The sequence below is a fragment of the Lampetra fluviatilis genome, chromosome 67 (genome assembly GCF_964198595.1).
Source record: "Lampetra fluviatilis chromosome 67, kcLamFluv1.1, whole genome shotgun sequence".
NCBI lineage: Eukaryota > Metazoa > Chordata > Hyperoartia > Petromyzontiformes > Petromyzontidae > Lampetra > Lampetra fluviatilis.
Window position 1 is genome coordinate 6,236,649 of NC_136341.1, and position 22,797 is coordinate 6,259,445.

The 22,797-nt window shown below is 53.5% G+C and overlaps 1 protein-coding gene across 1 annotated transcript in view; it reads right to left on the reverse strand.

Moving 5' to 3' along the window:
- The window catches only part of LOC144952417 (phosphatidylinositol 3,4,5-trisphosphate 5-phosphatase 2A-like), a 71,782-nt gene extending 55,644 nt beyond the window's left edge, over nt 1–16,138 (reverse strand). The window contains exons 1-4 of the mRNA XM_078882813.1: nt 15,993–16,138; nt 11,701–11,904; nt 2,502–2,565; nt 1–56 (exon numbers count right to left, since the gene is read on the reverse strand). The exon at nt 1–56 is cut by the window's left edge and continues 92 nt beyond it. Of these exons, the coding sequence (XP_078738939.1) occupies nt 1–56; nt 2,502–2,565; nt 11,701–11,903 (323 nt within the window). The 5' untranslated portion in view covers nt 11,904; nt 15,993–16,138. The remainder of the gene's footprint in view (nt 57–2,501; nt 2,566–11,700; nt 11,905–15,992) is intronic.
- Nucleotides 16,139–22,797: the final 6,659 nt, after the last annotated feature.

Here is a 22,797-nt window from a genome sequence, read left to right on the forward strand (position 1 = left end):
TTCTCGATGAGCTCATGCAGGGCGCGGTAGTGCTTGGGTTGCACACCCTGGGACGCCTGAAGACAACAACAACAAGCAGCAGCAGCATCAGCAGCAGCAGCATCAGCATCATCATTATCATCATCACCACCAGCATCAGCAGCATCAGCAGCATTATCATCACCACCACCACCATCAGCATCATCATCACCACCACCAGCATCAGCAGCATCATCATCATCACCACCACCAGCATCAGCAGCAGCATCAGCATCATCAGCAGCATCATCAGCAGCATCATCAGCATCATCAGCATCATCATCATCATCATAACCACCAGCATCATCACCACCATCATCAGCATCATCATCTGCATTATCATCACCACCAACATCAGCATTATCATCATCATCCTCATCCGCATCATCATCTGCATTATCATCACCACAATCATCATCAGCATCATCATCTGCATTATCATCACGGCGGGCGGGCGGGCTGGCGTGTGAGTGGGCGAGTGAGTGGGTGAGTGGATGAGTGAGTGAGTGGGTGAGTGAGTGTGTGAGTGAGTGGGTGAGTGAGTGAGTGGATGAGTGAGAGGATGGGTGACTGGGTGAGTGAGTGGGTGAGTGAGTGGGTGAGTGAGCGAGTGAGTGAGTGGGTGAGTGAGTGGGTGAGTGAGCGAGTGGGTGAGTGAGTGAGCGAGTGGGTGAGTGAGGGAGTAGGTGAGTGAGGCAGTGGGTGGGTGAGTGGGTGAGTGGGTGAGTGGGTGAGTGAGCGAGTGGGTGAGTGGGTGAGTGAGCGAGTGGGTGAGTGAGCGAGTGGTGAGTGAGTCGATGGGTGAATGGGTGGGTGAGTGAGTCAGTGGGTGAGTGGGTGAGTGAGTGAGTGACTGGGTTAGTGAGTGGGTGAGTCGGTGAGTGAGTGAGCGAGTGGGTGAGTGAGCGAGTGGGTGAGTGAGCGAGTGGGTTAGTGAGTCAGTGGGTGAGTGAGTCAGTGAGTGAGTGGGTGAGTGTGTGGATGGGTGAGTGGGTGGGGGAGTGAGTCAGTGGGTGAGTGGGTGAGTGGGTGAGTGGGTGGGTAAGTGAGTGGATAAGTGAGTGGGTGAGTGGGTGAGTGGTGAGTGAGTGGGTGAGTGGGTGGGTGAGTGAGCGTGTGGGTGAGTGAGTGGGTGAGTGTGTGGATGGGTGAGTGGGTGGGGGAGTGAGTCAGTGGGTGAGTGGGTGAGTGAGTGAGTGGGTGAGTGAGTGGGTGAGTGGGTGGGTGAGTGGGTGAGTGAGTGGATAAGTGAGTGGGTGAGTGGGTGAGTGGGTGGGTGGGTGGGTGAGTGGGTGGGTGAGTGAGTGAGTGGGTGAGTGAGTGAGTGGGTGAGTGAGTGGGTGAGTGGGCGGGTGGGGGAGTGAGTGGGTGAGTGTGTGGATGGGTGAGTGGGTGAGTGAGTGAGTGGATGAGTGAGAGGATGGGTGACTGGGTGAGTGAGTGGGTGAGTGAGTGGGTGAGTGAGCGAGTGAGTGAGTGGGTGAGTGAGTGGGTGAGTGAGCGAGTGGGTGAGTGAGTGAGCGAGTGGGTGAGTGAGGGAGTAGGTGAGTGAGGCAGTGGGTGGGTGAGTGGGTGAGTGGGTGAGTGGGTGAGTGAGCGAGTGGGTGAGTGGGTGAGTGAGCGAGTGGGTGAGTGAGCGAGTGGTGAGTGAGTCGATGGGTGAATGGGTGGGTGAGTGAGTCAGTGGGTGAGTGGGTGAGTGAGTGAGTGACTGGGTTAGTGAGTGGGTGAGTCGGTGAGTGAGTGAGCGAGTGGGTGAGTGAGCGAGTGGGTGAGTGAGCGAGTGGGTTAGTGAGTCAGTGGGTGAGTGAGTCAGTGAGTGAGTGGGTGAGTGTGTGGATGGGTGAGTGGGTGGGGGAGTGAGTCAGTGGGTGAGTGGGTGAGTGGGTGAGTGGGTGGGTAAGTGAGTGGATAAGTGAGTGGGTGAGTGGGTGAGTGGTGAGTGAGTGGGTGAGTGGGTGGGTGAGTGAGCGTGTGGGTGAGTGAGTGGGTGAGTGTGTGGATGGGTGAGTGGGTGGGGGAGTGAGTCAGTGGGTGAGTGGGTGAGTGAGTGAGTGGGTGAGTGAGTGGGTGAGTGGGTGGGTGAGTGGGTGAGTGAGTGGATAAGTGAGTGGGTGAGTGGGTGAGTGGGTGGGTGGGTGGGTGAGTGGGTGGGTGAGTGAGTGAGTGGGTGAGTGAGTGAGTGGGTGAGTGAGTGGGTGAGTGGGCGGGTGGGGGAGTGAGTGGGTGAGTGTGTGGATGGGTGAGTGGGTGGGGGAGTGAGTCAGTGGGTGAGTGGGTGAGTGAGTGAGTGGGTGAGTGAGTGGGTGAGTGAGTGGGTGAGTGAGTGGATAAGTGAGTGGGTGAGTGGGTGGGTGAGTGGGTGAGTGAGTGGGTGGGTGAGTGGGTGGGTGATTGAGTGAGTGGGTGAGTGAGTGGGTGAGTCGGTGGGTGAGTGAGCGTGTGGGTGAGTGAGTGGGTGAGTGGGTGGGTGAGTGGGTGACCTGAACCGCGAGCATTCCATCTTCATCTGGCAGAATCCTGTAGCTGTGAACCACGTTCTGATGCCTAAACACACACACACAGAATACACACACACAGAGTACACACACACATACACAGAATACACACACACACAGAATAAATACACACATACACACAGAATACACACACACACAATACACACACACAGAATATACACACAGAATACACACATACTCAGAGAATACACACACACAAAAAAAAACATACACACAGAATACATACAGAGAATACACAAACAGAATACACACACACAGAATATACACACACAGAGAATACACACACACAGAGAATACACACACAGAATACACACACACACAGAATAGATACATACACACAGAATACACACATATGTAATATCGTTGAGGACTCTTGGACGCCAGGGTTGGAGGCACACGTATTTATTCCGCGTCAGTTGGCACAATCACGGACATACAACACTGGAGGGGGTATCGGCCCCCTCACCCGGCTAGCTGGGGATACACTTGCTAGCTATGCCTAACCTACCTCCTAGTCCTCCACTAACGGGCTAGGGGAGGCTATCTGGCCCGACACTGGTAAGTCGGGCTTACGGTACCCGGAGTCCCAGACCAGCTCTGATAAGAGCACCGGCTCTGGCTCTCGGGACCACGCCGCTGGCTCGGTCCTGTGCGGCCTTGATAAGGGCGGCGATCCAGGGGAGTCCAGGGCTCTATCTGGACGATCTTCGGTCTTCACTGGTTTAGCTTAACATCTCTCCCCGAGCCCTCCGGCTCATCCCCTTTTATACCAAACCCCCCGCTGAGGGGTGGGGCCCCGGGGGATCCCCGCTCCGAGTCAGCCCCCCAGGCTGCCCGATGCGGACGTCGCTGGGAGCACCTGCCCGTGCACCGACATAGCCACGCCCACTGTGTTTCTTTCCCATCTGATCCCATTGTATACAGCCCCTCCGTAACACCCCTACATCACCCCCCCCTGTACAGCCCGCAGCCGTCCCGGCTGCAAAAAAAACAACAATAAAAGTGTATTTACCCCTTGAACCCGCGTGTGCCTCACAAATTTTTGTTTCAACAATAACAAGAACACCAACAAGAACCGCAACAGCAAGAAGAGAATTAACCCGGCGCACCCCCCCTGAATAAATACGAATACCGTAAGAGCACCCTATATCCAATATGTAGAAGAACACACCACACACACAACACACAATGGACACAACATATGTACAATCCAGTGTGCAGGAACCACACCACCCACACAACACCCAATGAACACAACATATGTACATTTCTCCAGCCCTCGCAAAAGTCTGCGCATTTTTGCGCGCGTTCTTGCAGCGGGCCCGTCACACGGGGCAACCCCGGATGGCGGACTGTCGGGTGGCAACTGTCCGTCTCCGAGTGAGTGTCTTTTTGATGCCGCAATACCCTCGGCATCCCCAGGAGGGGTTGTCGGGCGTGAGTCCGTCACTCCAGGTGCACCTGGGGGCGGGACAGCCGGCAACACGTTAGGTGAGAGCAGCGGAGACGGACCCTGTGAGTCGGTCGACCCCCCACATGTTTGGCCACGCGTGTGTGAAGTGGGAATTCGTACCGCAACGAAGGGTTTTAATCTGGACGGGTGCACAAACCACCGCCGCTTCCCCCATTTGATGCGTACGCACTGAGGCCGCAAAACCTCAACCACCTCCACAGGGCCCCGCCACGGCCGCACCAGTTTAGAGGAGGTTGCAAGTGGTACCTGTGGACAGTGCAGCCATGCCTTGTCCCCCGGCTTCCACTGCAGCACGTGCGCCCGACCCAGTCTGAGCCTCTCATTAGCTTTCTGACGGAGGTCGGAATTTTGCATGGCAGCATCCCGTGCCTCTGTTAATTTAGCAAGATTAAAAATAACATGGTCGGCCAATTTAGTTTTACCCTGCGGCGCGGGGATCTGCAGCTGGGCCCGAACAGGCGGGTCAGGTTAGCGGCCATACATCAGGAAGAAGGGGGAAAATCCCGTTGCCGCATGGGGGGCCATTCTATATGCTGCCAAGACCCCTTGAATTTGCAGGTCCCAATCGGTCTGTGAGTCCGAAACCTGCTGTGACAACATTGACGTGATGGTTCGATGCAGACGCTCGACCATCCCGTCAGTTTGCGGGTGATACGGGGAGGTACGAATTTTTTTCGTGCCCAGGAGCTCACAGACTTGTTGGAGTAGTTTGCCGGAAAAATGTTTGCCCTGGTCAGTCAGCAGCCGCTCCGGAGCACCTTTGTCCAGGGCGTATCCCTGGACAAAGGCCTCCACGATGGCTGCTGCCGACTGGTTGGCAAGGGGCCAGGCCATAGGCCAGCGCGTAAAGTATTCCACACCGGTCAACAAATATCTATTGCCCCTGGGGGTGGCGGGGAATGGGCCCAGAATATCCAGCGCGACAAGCTCGTTGACTCTGGAGACTTTGATAGATTGCAAAGGCGGGTTAGACTCCCGTGCTGGTGGTTTCCGTTGCGCACACCGAGGGCATGACCCCAACAGATCCGCGACATCCCTTGTCATGCCCGGCCAAAAAAAATCAAGCTGGAGCAAGGCGAGGGTCTTTTGGGTTCCCAGGTGGAGGAGGCGCTCATGAGCGGCCCACACCACCTTACCCCGCAACCCAGAAGGGACCACCAGCCGGTGTCGATGGGATCTCCCGTCCCAATGCATTAGCATACCCTGGACCATTTCCCATGAGTCGGCATCACCCCTCCCCCGCCCAGCACCCCCGACGCGACGACGCAACGCGAGGAGGGAGGTATCCTCCATCTAGAGGCGCCCCCATTCAGTGACAGGCAACCCCAACAGGGAATCTTTTCCCTGTTGTGCGATCGAATTCGTCATTGACGCTGCGTCGTCGGCGGCCGCCAAGACCGGAACGGATATCTGACCCGGAGGCCTGCAACGTCCCGACCCCAGGAGGCATGCGCATTCGGAGGTGGTTAGCATGCGTGACAGAGCGTCCGCATTGGTGTGGCGAACGCCCTTACGGTACGTAGTTTCAAAATCAAAGTCCAGGAGAATCTCCAACCATCGAGACAATTGTCCCAATGGTTGTTGAACTCGCAGGGCGTACTGTAGTGCCGCATGATCTGTATGGACGGTGAAACGCCGACCGTACAGATACGGGCGGTACTGTTGGATGAAATTGACAATTGCCAACAGTTCCCGACGGGTGACACAATATCTTTGCTCCGCTGGAGACAACACCCGACTACCGTACGCGACTACCCTTTCTACGCCGTCAACCACCTGGGAAAGCACGCCCCCAATACCCGTGTTGCTCGCATCGGTGTCGAGCAAAAAGGGTTTAGAAAAATCGGGGTAAACCAAGGGAGGATCTTTTACCAGAGCGTCCCGAAGGGAGCGGAAAGCAGCCTCCTCCTCCTGTCCCCAATGAAACCGGACCCCCTTTGACGTCAAAGCGTGTAGGGGCTTCGCAATCGTCGCAAAATGCGCGACAAACCGTCGGTAATACGACGCGAATCCAACAAAACTCCTGACCTCTCCCACAGAGGTGGGAGTCGGCCAGGAGCTGACGCACTGCGTTTTGGCGGGATCGGTAGCAATACCTGAGCGTCCGACGATATGTCCCAAATAACGCACAGATTCGCGTAACAGATTACATTTTTGGGGTTTAAATTTCAAATTAGCAGCCCGCATTTTGAGGAAAACCGCCCGCAACCTCTGGAGATGTTCGTCAAATGTTTTGCTAAAGACGATAACGTCATCCAAATAAATCAAGCACGAGTCCCATTGCAATCCAGCCAAAACCAGTTCCATCAATCGCTGGAAAGTTGCCAGCGCTGAGTGGAGTCCCATCGGCAACCGGTTGAATTGGAACAGGCCGTGCGGTGTACGGAATGCAGTTTTAGGCTTTGAATCATCGTCCAGAGGAAGCTGCCAGAATCCCGAAAGCAAATCCAATGTGGAGAAGAATCGCGCTCCCGCCAAGGCGTCAAGCGATTCGTCCATCTGTGGGAGCGGGTATGCGTCGGCAACAGAAATTTTGTTAAGGCGACTAAAATCGATGCAAAAACGCAATGAGCCATCCTGTTTCTTAACCAGGACGATCGGCGCTCCCCAAGGGCTGGTAGAGGGAGAAATGATATCGGCGGCTAACATGTCATCAACGGCCGATTTGACATGGTCCTTTTCGGCGGGACTTAACCAAAAAGGATTCTGGCGTATTGGCGCGCTGTCACCTGTATCAATATGGTGACGCAGCAGATGAGTACAGCCCAAATCGAATTTGTTCCGACTGAAAACGTCGGAAAATTCCCGCAGCAGTGTTTTAAGCTTTTGACGCTCTAAATCCGACAGGTCCGTCGATCCCGCACAAAGCGCCTCGAGCCACCCTTCATCGCTGTCCGAATGTGGTCGCGGCAGAGGGACAGTGCTTACGTGATTCGCGACGGGTTCCTCACAGGGCACCGGCGTTGTGTGAGCAAGCACGGTCCCCTGTGGAACCACCACCGTCTGCGACCCCACATTGAGGACCGCGATGAAAGGATCCCCGTCCCCTTTAACGATGGTCTGGGCCGGAATTAAATGAGGTCCGCTAACCCCGGCCCTAGACGGCCCCAACAGAACCCCCTGGTCCCCAATGCCTTTAGCGAAGGGCCGACGAAGTTTAAGAGGCACCAACATTTGTGCCCCCGGCGGTACGCGTACCGTTCTATCGACGAACGCCGGTACCGTCGCGAACGCCGTCCGACCCGCAGCGGGGGACGGCAGAAACGCCATGCATCGGCCCGACGGGAGCTCAATGCAGCCCTGGTCGATAAAAATACGAATCGGCATTTTGCCCAGGAAGTCCGTCCCCAGCAGGCGCGGAACCGCCAGCGAGGAGGAAACAAAAATCGGGCCAGATAATTTGATATCACCGATACAAATTTGCGCTCGAATTTGTCTAATGATGCCAAGTGAGCCCCCGTTAGCAGCATAGAATGGAACGTTAACGGGCAGCAAAGGACGGCTCTGGACAGGAAGAATATTGTAAATTAGTTCTGAAATGATGGTCGCCGATGCTCCCGTATCGACCAGGATGCGCACCTCAACCCCGTCAATGTGCCCCACAACGGCTGACGACCCCGACGATGCGGCCACAACGCGATGGGCCAACATGGACCACTGGCTGGGTTCGATATGAGTCCCCACAGTGGTGCGTGTTGGCGCGACGGTGTGCAATGTCGGCCCCCTGTTCGCTGCGGTGTGCGAGTGTGTGACGGGTGTGTGCGTGGGCCAAACATGAGGGGTGCCGCGACTCGCCGGGTTATGTTGATGGAGCTTGGGAGGAGGGTCGGCGTCCTGTCGAGGCGTCGTCCCGCGCTGCCGAGGAGAGCGGCACCTCGAGGCGACATGGCCCCGGATGCCGCAATTGTAACAGCGCGGGAGCGCTGGCGACGACGATGGATGGTCGAGGCGGCTCGACCCGTCCCGGCTCGCCCGTACTCCCGCTCTCTGCTGCAGTTGACGATCGACGGCGCAAATTTCCTCCGCCGGGAGTGTGGCTGCAGCCACAGCAGGCCCGGTCGCTGCCTTGCTGGCCTTCCGTCGCTGCGAGAGTAGGTTGGCATGGAGGAGTCGTGCAGCCTGGAGGGAACACATTTCTGCGTCGTCCTGTGCCACGACGACGATGTCTAAGTCGTCCGCCAGCAGGAGGATCTTCTCGGTTACCATAGCGTCCACGCCTTCGTTGTCCATTCGTGGGAAGGCCGTCTTTGCTAGTGCCAGGAGACTCGTACGATACGCCTGGGGCGACTCCTTTGCACCTCGCTGGCGATCATAAAAGAGCTGCCTGCAGTCCGACGGTGGTCCGTAGACTGCAGCCAGCAGCTGCAGTGCCATCTGCAGCGTGGAGCATTTGTCCTTCGACGCCGATGTAAGAGTGGCGAGGGCGTCGCTGTCGAGGAGCGCCGGCAGCGCGCAGAGAGCCTCGGCATCTGTCCACTGCGCCATTTCCTGGTGCTCGAGGAAGCGCCGCTGGAAGCTGCCCCAGTCGCCATCCTCGCCAACAAACTCCTTGAGTGGAGGTAGCCGTTGGTGCAACGCAGCGGCCGCCGTGGAAGGTCGCTCTCCGTTGTCACCATCACTCTGCTCGGATTCGGCGCGAACGACGGATGGCATCGCCGGTCGAACCAGTGGTGACGCTCTGTCCGCTGGTGATGACGCGGCAGCCACTGTAAGTCCGACGTCGGACGCGAGGCTCAGGCCGGCCACGCCCTCAGCAGCTGCTGCGGCGATGGCGGGAGATTCGAAGTCGGGCGCCGTCGAAATGGCGGGAAGGCGCACTGGTCGTCGGCTGTCGTCGCCCCGTGGCGGTCCACCAGCCCCCAGCCGTGTGATCTGTTCCAGCGTGGCGGCAGCAGCATACAGCAGCTCCGCCAGTTTTGCATGAGCCTGCCTCAGTCCATCTGTCGACGGATCCCCTCCATCCCAATGCTGCGGTGTGGATGCATCCGGCCCCGGCTGCTCGATGCCTTATTCAGCCGTCTCGTGCTCCACAACTGCATCGGTGTCCTCCGCCTCCGGTACCCCGGCTCGAGCTGTCCGGCGCGTGTCCATGTTCGTGGTTGTTCACTTTTGTCACCAGATGTAATATCGTTGAGGACTCTTGGACGCCGGGGTTGGAGGCACACGTATTTATTCCGCGTCAGTTGGCACAATCACGGACATACAACACTGGAGGGGGTATCGGCCCCCTCACCCGGCTAGCTGGGGATACACTTGCTAGCTATGCCTAACCTACCTCCTAGTCCTCCACTAACGGGCTAGGAGAGGCTATCTGGCCCGACACTGGTAAGTCGGGCTTACGGTACCCGGAGTCCCAGACCAGCTCTGATAAGAGCACCGGCTCTGGCTCTCGGGACCACGCCGCTGGCTCGGTCCTGTGCGGCCCTGATAAGGGCGGCGATCCAGGGGAGTCCAGGGCTCTATCTGGACGATCTTCGGTCTTCACTGGTTTAGCTTAACATCTCTCCCCGAGCCCTCCGGCTCATCCCCTTTTATACCAAACCCCCCGTTGAGGGGTGGGGCCCCGGGGGATCCCAGCTCCGAGTCAGCCCCCCAGGCTGCCCGATGCGGACGTCGCTGGGAGCACCTGCCCGTGCACCGACATAGCCACGCCCACTGTGTTTCTTTCCCATCTGATCCCATTGTATACAGCCCCTCCGTAACACCCCTACACATACACACATAATACACACACATACAAACACACAGAATACACACACACAGAATACACACACACATAGAATACACACACGGAATACACACACAGAACACACAGAATACACACACACACAATACACACACACACAAAATACACACACACAGAATACACACACACAGCATACACACACACAGAACACACACACACAGAATACACACACAGAAAACACACATACACAGAGAATACACACACAAACAATACACACACAGAATACACACGCACAGAATACACACACAAAATAGATACATACACACAGAATACACACATACACACATAATACACACACATACACACACGGAATACACACACACAGAATACACATACACACAGAACACACACACACACAGAATAGACACAGAATAGAAACACACACAGAATACAGAACACACAAAGAATGCACACACACAGAATACACACACAGAACAGACATACACAGACGGAATACACACATACAAAATACAGAAACAATACACACACAGATTAGACACACAGAATAGAAACACACACAGAATACAAAACACACACAGAATGCACACACACACAGAATACACACACACAGAATACACACACACACACAGAATACACACACACACACATAATACACACACACAGAATACACACACACACATAATACACACACACAGAATACACACACACACACAGAATACACACACACACATAATACACACACAGAATACACACACACACAGAAAACACACACACAGAATACACACACACACACACAGAACACACACACACACACAGAACACACACACACAGAACACACACACACAGAATACACACACACAGAATACACACACACAGAACACACACACAGAATACACACACACACACAGAATACACACACACAGAACACACACATAGAACACACACACACAGAACACACACACACACAGAAGACACACACACAGAATACACACACACAGAATACACACACACAGAATACACACACAGAATACACACACACAGAACACACACACACACAGAATACACACACACAGAACACACACACACAGAATACACACACACAGAATACACACACACAGAATACACACACAGAATACACACACACAGAACACACACACACAGAATACACACACACAGAACACACACACAGAACACACACACACAGAATACACACACACAGAACACACACACACACAGAATACACACACACAGAATACACACACAGAATACACACACAGAATACACACACACAGAACACACACACACAGAATACACACACACAGAACACACACACACACAGAACACACACACACAGAACACACACACACAGAATACACACACACAGAATACACACACAGAATACACACAGCATACACACAGAATACACACACAAAGGCAAAGGTCCCCCTGTGTAGCCTTAACAGGGAGTGAGATGGAACAGATGGAGATTAGTCCACACACGGGGTAGAAGGGAGTGAGATGGAACAGATGGAGATTAGTCCACACACACGGTAGAAGGGGAGTGAGATGGAACAGATGGAGATTAGTCCACACACGCGGTAGAAGGGAGTGAGATGGAACAGATGGAGACTAGTCCACACACGCGGTAGAAGGGAGTGAGATGGAACAGATGGAAATTAGTCCACCCACGTGGTATAAGCGGAGTGAGATGGAACAGAAGGACAGTGCATATATTATCAGAGTTATGTTTTTGTTTGCATTATGGCTGCAGGCATTGTGGTCTATGCAAACATGACTCCTTGTAAAAAAGGTGTCAGTTTTGTTGGCAGATAGAAGGGTAAAAAACCAATTATCATATTTTTTACTGGCTAATGAGGTTCCAATGGTGTAGATGGAGATTAGTCCACCCACGTGGTGGAAGGGGAGCGAGAAGGAACAGATGGAGATTAGTCCACCCACGTGGTTTCACCGTGTGCACGTACAGCACGCAGAGTCCGTAGACGCCGGCGATGCTTTCGCTGTTTCGCACGAGGAAGCAGCCGTCCTGTCCGTCCTGCAGCAGCAGCTGCTCGGCCTTGACACGCGTCAGGTCCTGGTGGAACCACGGCATGGTGCCACCACCACCGCCACCGCCACCAACGCCGCCACCACCGCCACCACCGCCACCTCCACCACCACCACTCATTCTGTGGAACAGACAGTTTGCACGCAGCGTGACTATCAGTGCCTGCACTGCTACCACCGCTACCACCGCCACCACTGCCACTACCGCCACTACCACCACTTCCACCACCACCACCGTCAATACCTCCACCACCACCACCACAACCGCCACCACCGCCACCACCACCACCTCCACACCCAGCCCCGGCCGTTCATGTGTACACACCGCAACAGGTACTTCAAAGGCAAAGCTCCCCCGTATAGCCTCTAACAGGCTGTAGGGGCAAGTGCTGTTAGTAGCGAGTAGCAGATGCACCTGTGAAGGCTACCGGCACCGTGGCACACGAGGGGGTGGGTGGCCAGCACGACGCCCGACCGCCTTTGTCTCTCCCCAGTGGTCGATGTTTACACACCGCACCAGGTACTCATTTGAGGCTGAGTCGACCTAGAAGAGGCCCGGCACCGGGCTCGTTGGATGTGAACATTCTTTTCCGCGTGTGTGTCTGTGTGTGTCTGTGTGTTTCTGTGTGTGTGTCTGTGTGTGTGTTTCTGTGTCTGTGTGTGTGTTTCTGTGTGTGTGTGTGTCTGTGTGTGTGTGTGTTTCTGTGTCTGTGTGTGTGTGTTTCTGTGTGTGTGTCTGTGTGTGTGTTTCTGTGTCTGTGTTTCTGTGTGTATGTGTGTGTGTCTGTGTGTGTTTCTGTGTCTGTGTGTGTGTTTCTGTGTGTGTGTATGTGTGTGTTTCTGTGTGCGTGTGTGTGTGTTTCTGTGTGTATGTATGTATGTATGTGTAGTAGTAATAGGGTTTTACCCTTTCAACTGGTACAAAAACTGACAAATTTATACAAGGGATCATGTTTGCAATAACCACAACACAAGCAGTCAAAATGCAAACAAAAAGAAACAACTCTGATAATGATATGCACTGTCCTTGAAGTTGATTGGTCCACACCCGAGACAGCTTTTCTTAGAGCCTAGTCTCCATTGGTGTTGGACCAGATGACGCCAAAAGGCGTACTGTCTGTGTGTGTGTCAGTCATCTCGGTCATCTCAGTCAGTCGACCCGTGGCACCTGCTGGGTCTGCCCCGTGACCTGCCAGTGGGCGTTCGACACTTCACGCGGCCTCAAGGTGCACATGGCCTGGCACAAGCGTCGTGGTGACGTCACCGCCACTTAGTGGCGAATGGCGGTTGTTGTTGTTGGTTGTTGTCAGTCTGTTAAGGCTACACTGGGGATATTCGTGTGTGTGAAACCAGTTTTAAAGTTCGAAGTTCAAGGTTTAATTTCTCCAAACCGACCAACACCAACTCCCCCCACCAAACTCCCCCCCACCAACCCCTCCCCACCACCACATCCCCCCCCCACCACGAACCATCCCTCTCCACTACCAAAGCCACCCACCCCTCCGCCACCCACCCACCCACACCACCACGAACTTCCCCTCCTCCACCCCCCCACCAACCCCCCACCACCACATCCCCTCCACCACGAACCATCCCTCTCCACTACCAAAACCACCCACCCTCCCACACCACCACCACTACCACCCCCACCTACCAGAGGTCGCAAACGGGTGTTGATTCCTTATCCGTACCCGTACCCGGCCACACCAGGGTCGCAAACGGTTACCCGTACCCGGCCAGGTACGGGTAGCCGGGTATCGGGTAGGGTACGGGTATCGGGTACCCGGTTGCGACCTCTGCCTCCACCCCACCACCAACTCCCCCCACCAAACTCCCCCCCTCCCCCACCCCCCCACCAACCCCCCCCCACCACCACATCCCCCCCCCCCCCACCACGAACCATCCCTCTCCACTACCAAAACCACCCACCCTCCCACACCACCACCACTACCACCGCCTATTCGCACTCGCAGCTTCATGGAACCTTTCCGACCGTCACAACGGAATCTCCACCACCAGCAGCGACGGGGGAAAGTTGTGAATTTGCGGTGGTGACATTTGACACTGAGCTTGAAAGAGCAGCAGCAGCAACAGCAGGAGCACGACTGTCAACAACGCTGCCGACAGTGAAGATGAGCGATGATCTTCCGCCACCACGAGCAGCCGTGAAGGGCCCGGCACTGTGGGTACACGATGTGGGGGTGTGGGGGAGACCCGTAGACTCACACAGAGACCCGTAGACTCACACAGAGAACTGTAGACTCACACAGAGACCCATAAACTCACGTAGAGACACATAGACTCACTCAGAGACCCATAGACTCACACAGAGACCCATAGACTCACACAGAGACTCATAGACTCACACAGAGACCCGTAGACTCACACAGAGACCCATAGACTCACACAGAGACTCATAGACTCACACAGAGACCCATAGACTCACACAGAGACTCATAGACTCACACAGAGACCCATAGACTCACACAGAGACCCGTAGACTCACGCGGAGACCCACAGACTCACACTCACATTAACACACTCACACAGCTATTAACACACTCACACACTCACACTGTCATTAACACACTCACACACTCACACAGCCATTAACACACTCACACACTCACACAGCCATTAACACACTCACACACTCACACAGCCATTAACACACTCACACAGTGATTAACACACTCACACAGCCATTAACACACTCACACACTCACACAGTCATTAACACACTCACACACTCACACTGTCATTAACACACTCACACACTCACACAGTCATTAACACACTCACACACTCACACAGTCATTAACACACTCACACACTCACACAGTCATTAACACACTCCCACACTCACACTGTCATTAACACACTCACACACTCACACACTCACACTGTCATTAACACACTCACACTGTCATTAACACACTCACACAATCACACTGTCATTAACACACTAACACACCCACACAGTCATCAACACACTCACACACTCACACACTCACACTGTCATTAACACACTCACACACTCACACAGCCATCAACACACTCACACACTCACACACTCACACTGTCATTAACACACTCACACACTCACACTGTCATTAACACACTAACACACCCACACAGTCATTGACACACTCACACTGTCATTAACACACACACACTCATTAACACACTCACACACTCACACACCCATTAACACACTCACCGTTTCCCACAAAGACAAAGATCCCCCGTGTAGCCTGTAAGTGGACCTACGAATTTCGTTAAGGTCACGTTGATAGAAAAATACTGAAAGTAAATAAAATAAAAGAAAGTACGACGTTTCGATCACAACATTATCGGGAGGAAAAAGTGCGGAGAAACTTTCCCAAATTAACAACAAGAAACAGACAGACACACACAGAGAGAGACACACACACAGAGACACACACACAGAGACACACACAGAGACACACACACACACAGACACACACACAGACACATACAGAGACACACACACAGAGACACAAACACACACAGAGACACACACACAGCCACACACAGAGACACACACACACAGACACACACACAGACACACACAGAGACACACATAGACACACACAGACACACACACACAAAGACACACAGAAACACACACACACAGACACACACACACATACAGAGACACAGACACACACACACATACACACACATACAGAGACACACATACAGAGACACACACACAGAGACACACACAGACACACACACAGACACACACAAAGAGACACACACACATAGACACACACACAGACACACACACAAAGACACATAGAGACACACACATACAGACACACACACAGACACACACACAGACACACACAGACACACACACACATACAGAGACACACACACACACATACAGAGACACAGACACACACACACAGAGACACGCACACATACACACACATACAGAGACACACACACAGAGACACACACAGCGACACACACACATACAGAGACACATACACACACATACAGACACACACACAGAGACACACACACAGAGACACACACACACAGAGACACACACACAGAGACACACACACATACAGAGACACATACACACACACACACAGACACACACATACAGACACACACACAGAGACACACACACACAGACACACACAGAGACACACACACAGACACACACACTTACAGTCTAACGTCGCTCGACCCCTCTCTGTCAGATGTCTTTCCCGATCCGTCTTTGTCTCTCTTTTCACACACGGCAGCTATGGAGTGGCTCGATTCGTTCCCGGGTCCGATCTGACCGATTTGGTGCTAACCACAAGTTCCACACGCGCGCACACAGCCACACACACGCATTTGTGTGGGTGTTTGGGTGTGTGTGTCTGTGTAATCTTTCCCGAGCACACGCCGGCTCACACACACACTGACACACATACATACTGCCACACACACACACACACTGACACACATACACACTGACACACATACACACTGACACACACACACTGACACACACAGACACACATACACACTGACAAACACATACACTGACACACACACACACTGACACACACATACACATACACAGACACACATACACACTGACACACATACACACTGACACACACACACACTGACACACATAAACACTGACACACACACACACAGACACACACACACTGACACACACACTGACACACACACACACTGACACACATACACACTGACACACACACACACTGACACACACACACACTGACACACACATACACATACACACTAACACACACACACACTGACACACATAAACACTGACACACACACACACACACTGACACACACACACACATACACACTGACACACATACACACTGACACACACACACACACTGACACACATCAACAACAACCGCCATTCGCCACTAAGTGGCGGTGACGTCACCACGACGCTTGTGCCAGGCCATGTGCACCTTGAGGCCACGCGAAGTGTCGAACGCCCGCCGGCAGGAGGTCACGGGGCAGACCCAGCAGGTGCCACGGGTCGACTGACCGAGATGACCGAGATGACTGGCTGATGCACCACCTGTGCCCCCTACTGTACCAACTTGCTGCGCTTTATCCACCCGGCGCTCCGCTCGTTGTTGTGAGCGTCGCTCCTCCGCCCTCCGTTATTGTTGGAGGGCGACTGCCTCCAACTGCCCAGTAGCGTCCTTCACGAGCCTCCTCCACTGAGGCCTATCTTGACACCGCTGGTACCAGTCATCGGCAAGTCCACTCAGTTCCACATCCTCCTGTACCACATCACTCCATCTCTTCTCTAGCCCGTGCCGCGCCCGTTTAGCCCCCTCGATCCGGCCGAACAAAAGCTGTTTAGGCATGCGGTGGCTGGGTATGCGGGCTACATGACCCAGCCAACGCAGCCTTGCCTGCCGGAGGAGCTCACTGATGGGACTTTGCCCAGATCTTTCAAGGACTTGTGAGCTCCTCACACAATCCAGCCTGGTTAAACCCAGGATGGATCGTAGGCAGGCCAGCCTAAATGTTTCCAACCGGCGAAGATGCTCCACTAGGGGGGTCCACGTTTCGCAAGCGTAGAGAAGGGAGGGAATGACCGTGGCCGAGAAGACCTGAAGCTTCGTGCGGAGCGACAGACCAGGTAGCTTCCACACAGCGTTACGCAACCGATAAAAAGATATTGCCGCTCGACTGATTCGGAGTGAGACCTCTGCTGATAAACTGGAGCCGGTCATAAGCACACTGCCCAGGTATGGGAAACTCTCCACTCTCTCCACAACTGCCCCATCACCAATTGGGAGTTGTGGGGGTGGAGTGTCCGATGGTACAAAATACCCAGGCAGGTGCTTAGTTTTGGTGGGGCTGATGGTAAGGCCCCACCTCTTAGTGGCATGCTCAAGTCTCAGCAGCAGCGTCTCCAACTCCTCTTCTGAATGAGCAGCTATTACCAAATCATCGGCATACATAACGTGGTTGACCAATAGGGAGCCATCCCTTGATCGCACCCGGGCGTCGATCAGCCTCCCATTATATCTGTACCAAATGGAAATTCCCCCGGTACAGCTATTGAAGGCTTCACGAACTACGCAGTCGAAATAGATGTTAAATAACACATACACACTGACACACACACACTGACACACACACACACACTGACACACATACACACTGACACACACACACACTGACACACACTGACACACACTGACACACACACACTGACACACACACACACTGACACACATACACACTGACACACACAACAACATCAACCGCCAATCGCCACTAAGTGGCGGTGACGTCACCACGACGCTTGTGCTAGGCCAAGTGCACCTTGAGGCTACCACGTGAAGTGTCGAACGCCCGCTGGCAGGAGGTCACGGGGCAGACCCAGCAGGTGCCACGGGTCGACTGACTGAGATGACCGAGATGAGTGGCTGATGCTCCACCTGTGCCCCCTATTGTGCCAACTTGCTGTGCCTTAGCCACCCGGCGCTCCGCTCGTTGTTGTGTGCGTCGCTCCTCCGCCCTCCGTTGTTGTTGGACGGCGACTGCCTCCAATTGCCCAGTAGCGTCGTTCACGAACCTCCTCCACTGAGGCCAATCTTGACACCGCTGGTACCAGTCATCGGCAAGTCCACTCAGCCCCACGTCCTCCTGTACCACGTCACTCCATCTCTTCTCTAGCCCGTGCCACGCCCGTTTAGCCCCCTCGATCCGGCCGAACAAAAGCTATTTAGGCATGCGGTGACTGGGCATGACCCAGCCAACGCAGCCTTGCCTGCCGGAGGAGCTCACCGATGGGACTTTGCCCAGATCTTTCAAGGATTTGTGAGCTCCTCACACAATCTAGCCTGGTTAAACCCAGGATGGATCGTAGGCAAGCCAGGCTAAATGTTTCTAACCGGCGAAGATGCTCCATTAGGGGGGTCCATGTTTCGCAAGCGTAGAGAAGGGAAGGAATGACTGTGGCCGAGAAGACCTGAAGCTTCGTGCGGAGCGACAGACCAGGTAGCTTCCACACAGCGTTACGCAACCGATGAAAAGATATTGCCGCTCGACTGATTTGGAGTGAAACCTCTGCTGTTAAACTGGAGCTGGTCATAAGCACACTGCCCAGGTATTGGAAACTCTCCACTCTCTCCACTACTGCCCCATCACCGATTGGGAGTTGTGGGGGTGGAGTGTCCGATGGTACAAAATACTCAGGCAGGTGAATAGTTTTGGTGGGGCTGATGGTAAGGCCCCACCTCTTAGTGGCACGCTCCAGACTCAGCAGCATATCCAACTCCTCCTCTGAATGAGCAGCTATTACCAAATCATCGGCATACATAACGTGGTTGACCAATAGGAGCCATCCCTTGATCGCACCCGGGCATCGATCAACCTCCCATTATATCTGTACCAAATGGAATTTCCCCCGGTAGAGCTATTAAAGTCTTCACGAACTACGTGTTCAAAATAGATGTAAAATAATGTGGGAGCTAGAGGACATCCCTGTCGCACCCCAAGGTGTACAGGGAAAGGCTCTGACTCCCGGCCACGTAGTTTTACCCGGGCCCGCTCACCATCATGAAGGTCCTTAATGATCGTGAGCAGAGGGTCAGGGACTCCGAAAGCACGAAGAACAACCCAGAGCCCAGGCCTACTGATGGGATCATAGGCCTTGACCAGGTCAATAAATCAGAGATGTAGGTCTTGGTGGAATTCCTCACACCTCTGCTATAGCAGACGGACAGAAAATATGGCATCTGTGCAGGACCGCCCTTTCCTGAAACCGCATTGGGGCTCCGCAAGCCTCTCCTCAGCGTGCCTAGCAAGTCGATGTTGAATAATCCTTGCCAGAACCTTTCCCGGCACACTGAGGAGTGAGATGCCCCTGTAGTTGTTACAGTCTGTGCGGTCCCCCTTCTTAAAGAGGGGGACCACCAGGGCATCCTTCCAATCCTGCAGAACCCGGCCAGTGGTCTAGACTGTTGTTATGATGTCATGTATGGCAATCTGTGCACAAACGCCACCCTCCCTCAGCATTTCGCTTGGGAGATCATCTCTGCCCGGTGCCTTTCCTGGTCTCAGACTCTGGATCGCCTTTAGTACTTCTTCAACAGATGGCACCTCAGCCAGCCACTCACAGGGGGTGAATTCTTCTTCCAATATTTGAGGCACCGCAGCCTCAGTAGGGTTATCCCCACTTTGTGCCACGATGGCTTTCTGGCTGAGGGATTTCCCCTCCCCCAGGACCTCACAGAAATGCTCAGCAAATCTGCAAACCTGTTCCTAGGGGTCGGAGATTGGATCACCGTTTTTTCCCCTAATGATGGTAATAGGTGTGGCGCTGCAGGTTACTTTTTTGATGGAGTTAAATACACACACACACTGACTCACCTACACACTGGCACACACAGACTAACACACTGACATGCACACACTTACACAATGACTCATATACACACTGACACACACACACTCACTCACATACACACAGACACACGCACATGCTCTGTGCGCCTACACATACACACACATACACACAAAGACAAAGATCCCCACACCCACGGTAAAGCCTCCACAGACTGTCGGGGCAAGTGCTGTTAGCGAGTATGAGCACCGATACACACAGACACACACACTAACTCACTTACACACACAGACACACACACAGACACGCAAACAGACACACACACTAACTCACCTACACACTGACACACGCACACAAACACAGACACACATACACAGACGTGCACATCAATCGCCTGCCACTCACTCTATATCCTGCATATATACATAAAACATTCAAATATATAAAAGTATTCTTCATAGATATGAAAGGCAAAGTAGTGATTATGTGTGTCTGTTACAAAATGTTTAGCCTACTTCCCGACATGCAACAAACTTTAAATTTGCCATGTGGGTACTTTCCAAACTGTACACCATGCAACAATTATAAAAATACACTTTTGCTTTTGGGGGGGAGGGGGGGAGCTCAATAATGCATTAATTTTTTGCACGGCAAGTGAGCTGTGACGTCACATCTGTCACGTGACCCGCGCCTGTGGATCCGTCACGCCTTGTAGTGTAGCGGTTAGCGCTACGCCGCGCTACGAACCCGGCGACCCGAGTTCGATTCCCTCTCACGGCCACCACCGGTGACGATTATTTCAACGGGTCCTGGGCCCTCCCCTAGGTCGACTGGGCCTCAATCGAGTAACTGGTCTGCTGTGTGAACATCGCCACTGGGGAGACAAAGGCGGCCGGGCGTGGTGAATCAACGTCCTGGGCGAAGCCGGGTTAGGAAAGTGTTATTTTATTATGTTTTAATTTTTATTATTTTATTATTTTCCTTCTACGTGACTTTACCGAAAGAACCAAGAATATAGGAAAGTGTTGTTAAGTATACATTTGCCCGCCTTAAACACATTCCTGCGGAGGGAGCTGGTAGGAACGTCGGGTTGCTCGGTCAATGGCCTGCAGGGTCAACGGCGGCGTGGTGTATTCCGCAAATATGGCCGACTGTGAGGGCGGGCACAAGCCGGCGTGAGTAGGTTAAACGTTGAGTTTTATAAGGGCACCACGGGGTGACCAGCCCCTCCCCACCCAGCCCCACCCCTCCCACCCCCTTCTACCCCGTGTGTGGACTAATCTCCATCTGTTCCAACTCGCTCCCCTTCTACCCCGTGGGTGGACTAATCTCCATCTGTTTCATCTCACTCCCTTCTACCCCGTGTGTGGACTAATCTCCATCTGTTCCATCTCACTCCATTCTACCCCGTGTGTGGACTAATCTCCATCTGTTCCATCTAACTCCCCTTCTACCACGTGGGTGGACGAATCTCCATCTGTTCCATCTCACTCCCTTCTACCACGTGGGTGGACGAATCTCCATCTGTTCCATCTCACTCCATTCTACCCCGTGTGTGGACTAATCTCCATCTGTTTCATCTCACTCCATTCTACCCCGTGTGTGGACTAATCTCCATCTGTTTCATCTCACTCCATTCTACCCCGTGTGTGGACTAATCTCCATCTGTTTCATCTCACTCCATTCTACCCCGTGTGTGGACTAATCTCCATCTGTTTCATCTCACTCCCTTCTACCCCGTGTGTGGACTAATCTCCATCTGTTCCATCTAACTCCCCTTCTACCACGTGGGTGGACGAATCTCCATCTGTTTCATCTCACCCCCTTCTACCCCGTGCGTGGACTAATCTCCATCTGTTCCATCTCACTCCCTTCTACCCCGTGTGTGGACTAATCTCCATCTGTTCCATCTCACTCCATTCTACCCCGTGTGTGGACTAATCTCCATCTGTTCCATCTAACTCCCCTTCTACCACGTGGGTGGACGAATCTCCATCTGTTTCATCTCACCCCCTTCTACCCCGTGTGTGGACTAATCTCCATCTGTTCCATCTAACTCCCCTTCTACCACGTGGGTGGACGAATCTCCATCTGTTCCATCTCACTCCCTTCTACCCCGTGCGTGGACTAATCTCCATCTGCTACTACTACTGCTACTGCTGTTGCTACTACTACTGCTGCTACTGCTGCTACTGCTACTGCTGTTACTGCTGCTACTACTACTGCTGCTACTGCTGCTGCTACTGCTGATACTACTGTTGTTACTGCTGCTACTGCTGCTACTACTGCTGCTGCTGCTACTACTAACTGCTGCTACTGCTGCTGCTAATACTGCTGCTGCTACTGCTGCTACTGCTACTGCGCTACTGCTGCTACTGCTGCTATTACTGCTGCTACTGTGGTGGCGACAGGAAACGCGAGCGGCAAAGAACTTCCCCTTGCAGCAGCAGAGCTGGTGGTGGGGGGAGAGAGTAGAGCTCATCCTGTCACTCACCACTCACTCACCACTCACTCACCACTCACTCACCACTCATACTCACCACTCACCATACACTCACCACTCACACTCACCCTCACCGCTCACACTCACCCTCACCACTCACCACTCACTCACCAT